Source organism: Castanea sativa, chromosome 6 (assembly GCF_040712315.1).
Source record: "Castanea sativa cultivar Marrone di Chiusa Pesio chromosome 6, ASM4071231v1".
Classification (NCBI taxonomy): domain Eukaryota; kingdom Viridiplantae; phylum Streptophyta; class Magnoliopsida; order Fagales; family Fagaceae; genus Castanea; species Castanea sativa.
Genome location: NC_134018.1, coordinates 15,203,725 through 15,214,470, shown reverse-complemented (window position 1 = coordinate 15,214,470; position 10,746 = coordinate 15,203,725). Strand labels below are relative to the sequence as shown.

The 10,746-nt window shown below is 33.7% G+C and overlaps 1 protein-coding gene across 1 annotated transcript; it reads right to left on the bottom strand.

Moving 5' to 3' along the window:
- Positions 1-3,912: 3,912 nt before the first annotated feature.
- On the bottom strand, positions 3,913-8,318 carry LOC142639238 (G-type lectin S-receptor-like serine/threonine-protein kinase At4g27290). The gene is made up of 7 exons (XM_075813378.1): positions 6,888-8,318; positions 6,561-6,689; positions 6,091-6,254; positions 5,347-5,566; positions 4,766-5,003; positions 4,542-4,692; positions 3,913-4,376 (listed from the first exon to the last, which is right to left on the bottom strand). Exons 1-7 carry the CDS (start codon positions 8,173-8,175, stop codon positions 4,071-4,073), a joined length of 2,496 nt encoding a protein of 831 aa, XP_075669493.1. The 5' UTR covers positions 8,176-8,318; the 3' UTR covers positions 3,913-4,070.
- Between the last annotated feature and the right edge of the window lie 2,428 nt (positions 8,319-10,746).

Below are 10,746 nucleotides of genomic sequence, written 5' to 3'. Positions count from 1 at the left end.
TTCATTGAACAAAAAACGATTTTAAGTATTTGTACAGCCGTGGCTGCTTTCACATATTCACAATGCAAAGGTAGAAGTAGAGTAACATCATTGAATAGTAATGAATTAGATAATGAAATTGCAGTTGATATGATTTCACAAAGTACAGTACTTGAAGAAAGCAAATCTTCAATATAAGGTGTATCATTAGTATATCAAATATCAAAAGAATGAAAATTAGAAAATCTTAAGCTAAACTATGGTCTTTCAATTCTATATAAAAATAAATAATAATGAAAACTATGGTCTTTCAATCAAATGAATACCTGTCATAATTATAAAGAGAGAGAGAGGTAAATCTGAGTAATGTATATTAATAATAGTGTAGAAATGATCTAATTAATGGTTTTATACTGAATTTTTTTTTAATAGACATAAGTAAAACGTAATTTAATTTAAATTTCTTTATTACTGATTTTTTTAATTTTTTATGCTTAAAAAAGAGTGAGGTTATTAATAATATGTTTTTTATTTTTTTAAAAATAATTACAACATGCTACTAACCTTGCAACTCGAACCATTTTCTTTTAAATGCTATGACAAAAGTGAGGTATAAATTAATCCAAACTCAGTAGTAACGTTTAAACTTACCACAGATCTTTTATTCAACTATCAAAAATTTTACCAATTAAGTTAACTGGAACTCGTAGTAGATAATTAAAATTATTTTGATGATAGATGGGCGTAAAAATAAGTTGGTCCCAAAAAAAGAGTAGAGTAAAGAGCAAAAAATGATGATATAAATAGCAAGAAGGGTTTTGCAAGCAAACAAAGAAAACCACATCAAGTGTCAAAATTCACATTTTGGAAACCGGAAAGAAACGAATGAAATGTTATTGTCCTAAAAAAAACTAATGAAATGGTAAAATTAACAAATAAAATAGCAAATATATTGAAGTCGGTGATAGATGGTGGCCAGAACACATAAGCCACACACGTGGTAGGAGTTAGAGCAATCCAACAAATTGTAACGTGTAAAAAGAAACCATGGACTTAGAGATTCATAAGTAAAAAACTGTAAAAAGGACAAAGAAGTATGGACGAAGAAGAAGAAGAAGAAGAAGGAAAGAAAAACCAAACTGAATAGTGAGTCTAGATGTCGAACACTAAGGAGCCAGAGAGAGAGGGCAATAAATGAGTCTCCTTTCATGGTCAACTCCAAGTCTCTAACGAAGAGGCAAAACTAAAGCCCCTTTTTTTGCGATAATTGTTCAAAAAAAATTTGTATCCATCCTAGTTTTTTTTGAATGCCCATTTAATTTAATTTAATTTTTTTTGTGGGATACACAAAGTTTATCACTTTATAGGATGGGAATCTTATCTTAAAAAAAAAATTATAGGGAGAGTTTGGGGGGCAAATTTGTATATGCTTTTTTGAAAAGATTTGCAGATCACTACCAATAGAGACTGCAAAAGTAGAAACGGTAGTGAGAGAAAAAAGCCAAGGGAAAAGAAAAAAAAATGTCTCTAAATTGTATCCGCTGCCGTTGGTTTGGATTTTGTATGGGCATAATTTGATATTTTATTTTATGAGATATTTTTTCTAGAATGATTAGAATTCAGAAGGGTAAAAAAGCGCGGTAAAATGAGAAGTGGAGACCTTTGAACTGGATTTGGTACTTGGCAAGAAGTCCTGGTTTTGAGATTGTTCAGTGGATAGAGGAACACTTATTTGGAAAAACTAACTCAAAAGTGTCCACAGGAAATAAATGTTAGTGAAGGAGAGAGAGAGAGAGAGAGAGAGAGAGAGAGAGAGAGAAGAGTATAGATAATGAGAGAGATCAGAAAAAACTGTTTATTACATATTATGTGACTACTAAGACAAAACGTTGTATCTTTACAGAAATGATATGTTCACAACATTTTCACAACATTTTTACAACAAATCCTAAGTGGCAGGATGTTACTGGTTGTTATTGTTGGATCAAAAAAGTAATCTTAGTGTTAGGTTCAAATTTGAACCAATAACAACTAACCACCTATGATTTGTTGTAAAAATGTTGTAAAAATGTTGTGGACGTAGCACCTCTCGTATCTTTAAGTAAGGCAACTGAAAAACCAACTGTATTTAAGAATAGCATTGAAACGGTTCATATAAGGCACTTTTGTTGGGTGTTTTAAGATGTAGAAATGTGACATAAATTTATGTAGCCACATGGCACAATAAGGAGTAGTCAACAAAAAGTCAAACATTTTGACTATTAATTATTATATAGATATAGATTTACTTATGTAAAGTATTCTAAAGCTTCACTCTAGTTTTAACTGTATAATTTTGCCATATTTCAACAAAAAGCTAATCCAAACACAGACTATATAGATAAATATTGAAAACAGCAAAGACATGAAAGTCACTTCATAACAGATCTTTGAAAAAATTAGTTCCCAATTTCTCTTGGACTTGGATGTTCTCCTTGTAATCTATGTACATCAAAGTAGCTTAAATTCTCAAACTAAAAACTCATGCATTAAAATACATAGCTCACGGAGGCATTTCATCGAACAATTCATTGCATTTCAATTAGACCAACTTGAAACTCTAAAATAAAATAAAATAAAATAAAATAACTCAAGCAATTTCTTAACAAAACTAAACCAACCAATACTTACCAGTAGATACAGACCCACATAGAAAAATCCAAATGAAACCCACACAACCCAAATACAAATAAAAACAGAAATACAGACAAACCCACGTATAACCCAAAATTCCATTGATATTTTATTATAGCAAATTTGGAATATAAGGAGAAAAGAGATGGACAGGCTGAGAGGACGGGAGAGTTAATGCGAACTTAGATAGGCTAAGAGAGACAAACCTAAACACCATGGTGGTTACGGCTTTAACGTTGTTGTCGCAGCTTGAGGCAGAGAAGACGCGAGCGTTGTGGGAGGATTTCCCAAATTCCACGGTTAGTGAGGGGAGTTGAAATCAATAGATTTGAGACTTGAAATCCAGGATGGATTTAGATCAAATTCAAATTCTTCTCTTCTTAAGAACGCGAGAGAGGAAGAAGATTAGAGAACGCGTGAGAAAAAAAACTGAGAGAGACATCTAGTTTTTTTTTTTTTTTTTTAAGTTCATGTACACGAACTAAACTAAAAAATCACTCTTTTAGGTAAGAAATGATTTAATGGAAGTTAGAGATGTATTTTTACTATATTGTTCTTTAGTTTTGTCTTTACTGTTTAAGGATATAATGACATTTTTGAATTAAAAAAAATAATAAAGAACTCAAACAGGAAAAGTTTCTTAAATAGTAGTATACTAGTATAGATTATATATAAGAAGATTCTTCTCTTTTAACTAGACTTTTATGTGTTTCGAAAATATTCTCATTAATAAAGGTAATCTCATTTAGAAATAAGGTCATAAATGTCAAATAACAAATTTTATTTTGAATTTAAAAAGAGAACTTTTAAAATTTAGAATTTTTTTCCCCTTCACGTTAAAACAAATATTACAGTTATGACTTATCTCTAAAGTTTATTATTTTTATTTGTTTGAAAAATATATATACTTTTAAATTATAATAGAAGCAAATTATTAACTTTTACCTAAAAAAATAAAAGAACCTCTAAACATGGGCGTGAGACTATGCTCAGAAGCTAGTAGGTATCTACTATCATTCACACCATCTAGCATATTTTAGGCTCAATGCTTTTCTTTAGCTTCAATGGAAATCAATGCATTGAAATTTTTCCATAAGATAATGCAAAGTTGTTTCTGTAGTACAGATTTTCATTTAGAAAAATAACATTTTCCCAACTAAGCACAGTAAACAATGTTTTCTTTTATAATCTGAAATGTAAAATTTGATAATTGGGAATCAAGTACAGAAGTTCCAATCATTAAACATACTTTCACCCGCTAAACGCATACATAAATTATATGAACAATACTATATGAGTCACTAAAGCCATAATTTTGGTTTGATCCTCAAATTGTGAAAATTGGAATTATATACCATTGTATATAGTACACTCCAAATCTCCATAAATACATTGAAACATGTTTATAGGCAAATACTTTATCGAGCTGCTGGTAATGTAATTGTTAGTCCATTTGTTGAAGATCCTTCTTGCTTGACTGGTGAAGAATCCATTTTTGATAGATACCTTCCAGTGTGAAAACCAGGCTCTTTAGGCTCAGGCAGTGCAGTTTCACTACTCAACATCAAAACCACTGTAGACATAGTCGGTCTATATTCTGGACATTGTTGTACACATAATAGACCAACATGAATTGATCTTAACACTTCATTTGGGTTGCACGATTCATTTTCTAATTTATCAATTAGTTCCAATTGTCTGTCCTCCTTATATAGTCTCCATGCCTGAGAATTTAGATCACTTGTAAATAGAAGTTCAAGGGGAAAAGAGATTATATTGAAACCCTAAATGTTAGCAAAATATGGCCAAAATCACTCATCTGAAAATTTGAAACAGAAAATAAAAAAAAAACAAAACTAGAAGGGATTATATTGGTTGACATTACTTACATGTCCAAGAAGGTTAAGATTGTGGTCTGGATGACAGAATCCTCTATTTCTCTTACCACTCACTATCTCTAATACCAAAACACCAAAGCTATATACATCAGATTTTACTGAAAAGAGTCCATCAATTGCGTACTCTGGAGGCATGTAACCACTGCAGAAAATTATTCATTAAATGAACATGTTTATGGATAGCTGTTGCAATTACAATATATGGAGATTCTTACTATGTTCCAACCACTCTACTTGTTTTTGCTTCAATTTCATCTCCTCCAAAAATTCTAGCCATGCCAAAGTCAGCAATCTTTGGATTCATCTCATGGTCCAATAAAATATTGCTAGCTTTTAGATCTCTATGAATAATCCTCAATCTAGAATCTTGATGAAGATAAAGTAGCCCCCGAGCAATCCCATTGATAATGCGGAAGCGCTTAGACCAATCTATTAATATGCTTCGATTTGGATCTGCAAGTTTAACATCAAAGTTAATTCAAGCTGGGGTTGTCAATTATTTAAATATTCATTGAACCTAAAATCAAATAACGTTGCTAACACGGACATTCTGTACGAGTAATTTCAAGTGTCTGCAAAGGTAACAATCAAAGCAAAAACTAGGACCACAATCTGTATAGAAATATTGGTTCAAGTGAAACAGTAAGGAAAAATGCTATTTGATGCAATTTCCATCATGAAGATCTACAAAACTATGATTGGTCTAAACATTAATTCAACCAGAAGTTGCAGAACTTAAAAGCTAATCTAGATAAATTTATAGTCTAAATAAGCTAAGATTTTGATGGACCCAAACCAAAAATAAAGGAGTCCAAGCTTTTGTTGGGCATGTATTCATATATCAACATTCTTTCTTCTTCTTGAATGCAACATCCTAAAATCTTCACAAGGTTACGATGCTGAAGCTTGGAAATGCTCAAAACTTCATTTTTGAATTCGTGGAGTCCTTGTCTTGAATATGCTGAGAGCCTCTTAACAGCTATTTCTTTATTTTCTTGTCCCTCTGTTAGTATGCCCTGTATATCATTATTAATTTGCATCAGTCAAAAACGTTCAGCTATAAGGGTTATTACATACATACATATATTGCTTGTATGTATGCATTCATATTTATAAATGTCTGAAAAAGTTCTATATGCAGAAAAGACTATTTATAACCCCCACCTAGATGACTTTATGAACAATAGAATAAAAAAAATAGTTTGTGTAGACATTAATTTCATATTTCTTTAAAAGAAGTCATCTTTTTAGTTAATTACCAATACTTGTACATGCACCAAATGCACAGAATGTCTTGTAAATTTCACATTAACAGACTCATAAGTTAATATTTCATTCAGAAAGCAAACTGCTACTGAAATATTAGGTAAGTTCAATAATATAGTTTGCTTTACCAAGCAGAAGTTATCAACAAAACTACAGAATAGGAACTAAATTCATGGGCAGAAATACTATTTTGGTGCCTGAAATTGCTTCCATGTAGAGTGTATAGTACCGACCATATTTATGGAACTGTATAGCAGTCTTTCTATTTAGATACCTTGTAAACCTGTCCAAAGCCGCCTTTTCCAAGCACATTTTTAACTGAAAAGTTATCTGTGGCATAAGCTATTGTGGCAAATCTGAATAATGGTAGCTCTAAATCGTCATTCTCACTTCCAGTGGTGAAGTCTTGTATTGGTCCCGGATTGTCTAAAATAATTCCTGCAAAGAATGGAGCACATATGAACTAAGGAAGGAATACATTTATTTTAGGAATGTTGAAATTTTAAAAACCCGTGGAACACTTATGAGGTAGATTATTCCAGTCAATGACTGATTGATCCGAGACATGGTAAAGAAAACAAAAACATCCTATAAATGATTGCCAAGATAAGGTTGGACAAGAAATTAGAATCAAAATATGAAATAGGATTGATTTGGGATTGTGGTTGTCAGATTAGTTATCCTTCCTTTTGATACAATTTTTCACTGCTCAAACCTGATTTTGGTATTTTTTAAATGTGTCACCTTCTCTTTTAGGCTTCTTCTTCAAGACATATAGCATCAAGCATAGGCCAAGGAGAGCCATTCCAAATGATAATAAAGCAATAACAATGATCCTCGCTTGTTTCTTTCTTTTCGAGCTTCTATATGCCGCTGCAATCATCAATTCAATATAAGAAATTAGCATTAGCATTATGGAAAATAATTTTCTCAAATCACTTTATCATTTACTCACATATGGATTAATTTCTAATTGTTCCTTCTGTTTCCATATGCTTATATTTCAATTGGCCTCATTTACAAATTGACTCAAAACAAAATATATTTAAGACTATGAAAAATGAAGCTTACGTAATTCAGAGGCAGCCATCCTAATGAAAATGTCTTGCCCATATTCAGTGTACACTCTTATATCAATCAGTTCTCCAAACCAAAATATGCAACCACTTCCTCCTCCGGTGATGTCCAAACTAGAATAAGCTGTACAGGTGCAATTCTTCAAGCACACATCCCTGCATTCATCAAGGTCCATGGTCCTGTTATACCAGGACTGCCTTGTGTCTGGCAATTTAATTCCAGAGTATTTTAGAAAGCCCTCACCAGCCCCACAATTTAAAGGTGTCTTCGGTACACATCCATGTGACCAATCAGCCTCATTCCAATCTTTAGGATATTTTGGCACAAATCCTGTCAAACACTCACAAGCTGGGGAGTTGTTGATGTTGCAACTACCATATGCACCACATAGTGCGTACCTGTCACAGCCATCCACTTGTGCCGTTAAGTAGAGGCTCCAACTCTGTGTTCTATCAATCCATATAAGCCGCTGAAATTTGCCATCAGGAGTTAAAACCATCCTTGAAACAACCGAGTCATTAATAAGCTGATAAGTATAGTAAGTCTCCACGGGATTGGAAACATATTCATATTTATAAATTGGGTTGGGTTGCAAATTAGGCATACCACTGAAATGTAGACCATTCCATGGTCCTGTCCGGAATAAGACTGTTGGTCCCTCCCTAAGAAGAAACTGTGGTAATCCATTTGGATCAAGCTGATTAGTATAATCACCTCCTGAAGGGTCGTCAGAGCTCTTCCATGATGTCAACACTAGACTCAAGCCAGTTCTCAAACTAAATCCGTACTTCATACCGGGCAGAAACGTATCAGTTGGGTGATCAAAACTCTGCCAAATTATATTTTCTGCATCACCATTTCCATCTCTCACTATAAAGTTTCCTGTATCCAGAAGCTGCGCAACTGGGTTGCTTGCTGCTTTTGATGAATTGGAAGACCAAATGACATTGTTAGCTTCATCGATAAGGACAAGAATTCCATGGTCCAGAAGTTTGAAACCTCCTGTTGTATTGTTAAGAGGGGTATCTCTGTTGGCAACCCATACCACTGTCATTGTAGATATCTTCTTGTACCATATTCCTATATACCAACTTTTGGAATTAACTGGGCTAAAGAATCCCAGCTCAAAATTCCCACCCGATGAAACTAAAGTCTGACCGTCTCTTATTGACTGAGTTACAACAATTGTGTCTACTGCTGTTGTGATTACAAAGATGGAGAATATACAACACAAAAAGTAGAGCACAAAATAGACTTGCATGGGTTGCCTCATGCTTCTCATGATTCAAGTGAACCTTTGCAAACTAATATACTGCAGGACTGATATAGAAAAAATGAAATGCTAGAGCATTCCAGTTTCCAAAGTCCTTTGCTATTGGAACTTTGAAGGGAACATAAAGCGTCTCCTATGAATTGCAAGTTAAATTACACTGTTCAAACAAGTGTAAAATTAAAGCATCAACTTCTTCATTTTTTTCTCTTTCTTTTTTTTTTTTTCGGTTTTGGTTTTTAAGTTATATTATGCAGGCCTTATTGTAATATGAATTGGTGAACGCATATTTGAAAGGTACTGTATTATGAAAGGGACTCAAGGAGTTGAGAATTATTAACAAACATCACCATTGCCTTGACCATAGAGTTTTGAACGGTTGACCTAGAGCTCACAATTATTTTTGATAAAATAATCTCATTTTCTATTGATGTTGGTGGAGAAGGCCATCAAAGTGAGATAAAAGTTTATCCAAATAGGTGGATGGTCAATTGAGACAACAGTTGACTCACTGTTCATAGGCCTACACTGTTCATACATTTTGATTTTGTAATGGAAATTAGAGAGAAAATGGTCATATTTATATTTTATAGAGCAAAAATGTGACTTGAGTTTGAATTTCAAAAATTTGACATTTAGGTTTGAATTTACTTTGTATTTAAAGTTAAAAAATATGACCTTTAGGTTTGAATTTACAAAAATATAATATTTAGGTTTGAATTTACCATTGGGTTTAAATTTCAAAAATTTAACTATTAGGTTTAAATTTACCATTGGGTTTAAAGTTAAAAAATATGACCTTTAGGTTTGAATTTCAAAATTATAACCGGTGGATATAAATTTCAAAATAATAATTGTTGGGTCAAAATTTTAAAAAAATATGACAGTTAAGCTTGAATTTACCATTTGAATTTCAAAATTATGATGGGTGGATATAAAATTAAAAATTATGACCGTTGGTTTACTTGACACCAAACAAACAGCGATCATCGAAGCCACTATTCTGGTAGTTTGGTTATCGGTTCTAGCAGTACAGTAGTTGGAGACATCGATTTGGAGGCAGTCATCAGAGCCACTATTATAACAATCCGCCCACCGGTGATGGCGGTACAATGGTCGAAGACACCAATCTGCTGGCAGTCACCAAAGCCACTATTTTGGTAGTTTGGGCACTAGCAATGTTCGTCGAAGCCACTATTTTAACAATCCACCCACCGGTGGGTCACTATTTAGTGATATGGTGGGCGGCGAGACCAATTCGACGGCATTCGTCAAAGCCACTATTTTGGTGGTTCAGCCATCGAACCTCTACCACAAGCGGCTCCCCTAGCCGAGCCACCAGTGTTGGTAGTTTATTATGAAAGCTCAAATTAGTGTGGAACACTAATGCTTGTTTAGACCCCCAATTTTAAATTACGACTTAATTGCTTTTACTCTAACTTATATAAGTGCCGAATAAGAGTAAATGAAGCGCAAGAAACCGAAACTACTCTAGTACATAAACATGAACAATAAACAATAAATGTAAAGCACAAAGTGTAAGGGAAGAGAGATGCAAATACAAGATAACATCAAGACGTGTTATCGAAGAGGAAACTAAAGAACTAGGCGAAAAACCTCTCCACGACCTTCCAAGTAGAAATCGATCCACTAGTGAATAAAGTTGGAGTACACGAATAACAAACAACCCTCCATGCCTTGTCTACCCCATGTACTTGAGCCCTCCAAGCTCCTACTACCAATGGACTTCTTAGAGTCTTGTTTTCACTAGCTTTCCTGATCCTGCAATTCAACCCGATTGCATCTGCCACTAAATGGCTCCTTCCAATACTTCCCAAAGTCACCAAAACTTGAATTAACACTCAGATTGGGTGTGGTAAGTGTTTGGGCTAAGAACCTCTCATGTAGAGATAGAGAGGTAGGAGCAGAGGAAAACCAAGAGGAAATGTGTAGATGATTGTGGGTATAACAATCTCTAACTCGTAAGTATTTTTGCTAGGGTTTTCTCTCTAAAAAGCACTCCTTACATTTCATGGGTATTGAGGATATATTTAGTGTGGGTAAAGAATTTGGTAAAACACTTTTTCTTTTTGCCAAGTAGAGAGTTTTGCGGGTACCTTGCGAGATGGCCTTTCTTGTGAAGTACTTGCGAATTTGACAGTTTGGCATAACTTTTCAACTTCTAGGTATGTGCTTCACACGTGACCTTTCGCAGGTTACTCTTCTCGCGAGCTTCTCGCGATTTAGTCGCAAACTGCACTGATTCCTCTTTGAAGCTTGATTCTTCACCAATCTCTCACACTCATCCCTTACCATTAAACCCATATAAATACAGGAAAATGATTGAAGAAATTATAATCAAATTTGAAATGGAATTAAATCCAACAAAGGCTAGTTGAAATTCACAACTTTACAGTCTCCCCCTTTGGCTATTCAGTGACAAAACCCCTAAATAGACTCTAAACTTAAGCGTGAGTTTGGTAACAGAGGCAAAACTTACTCACACCTAAATCTAAAAGCTGTGAAGCACTTGAACCATATACACTGGTATCTCGAAACACTTGCACATAACAAATAAACTTC

Bases quoted from the DNA above. Each gene is read 5' to 3' on its own strand.
- LOC142639238 (XM_075813378.1), bottom strand. From the start codon at position 8,175: ATGAGAAGCATGAGGCAACCCATGCAAGTCTATTTTGTGCTCTACTTT. The intron at 6,690-6,887 runs GTAAGCTTCATT...TGATGATTGCAG, and splicing joins GATGGCTGCCTCTGAATTAC to CGGCATATAGAAGCTCGAAA. The intron at 4,377-4,541 runs GTAAGTAATGTC...CTAAATTCTCAG, and splicing joins ATCTTAACCTTCTTGGACAT to GCATGGAGACTATATAAGGA.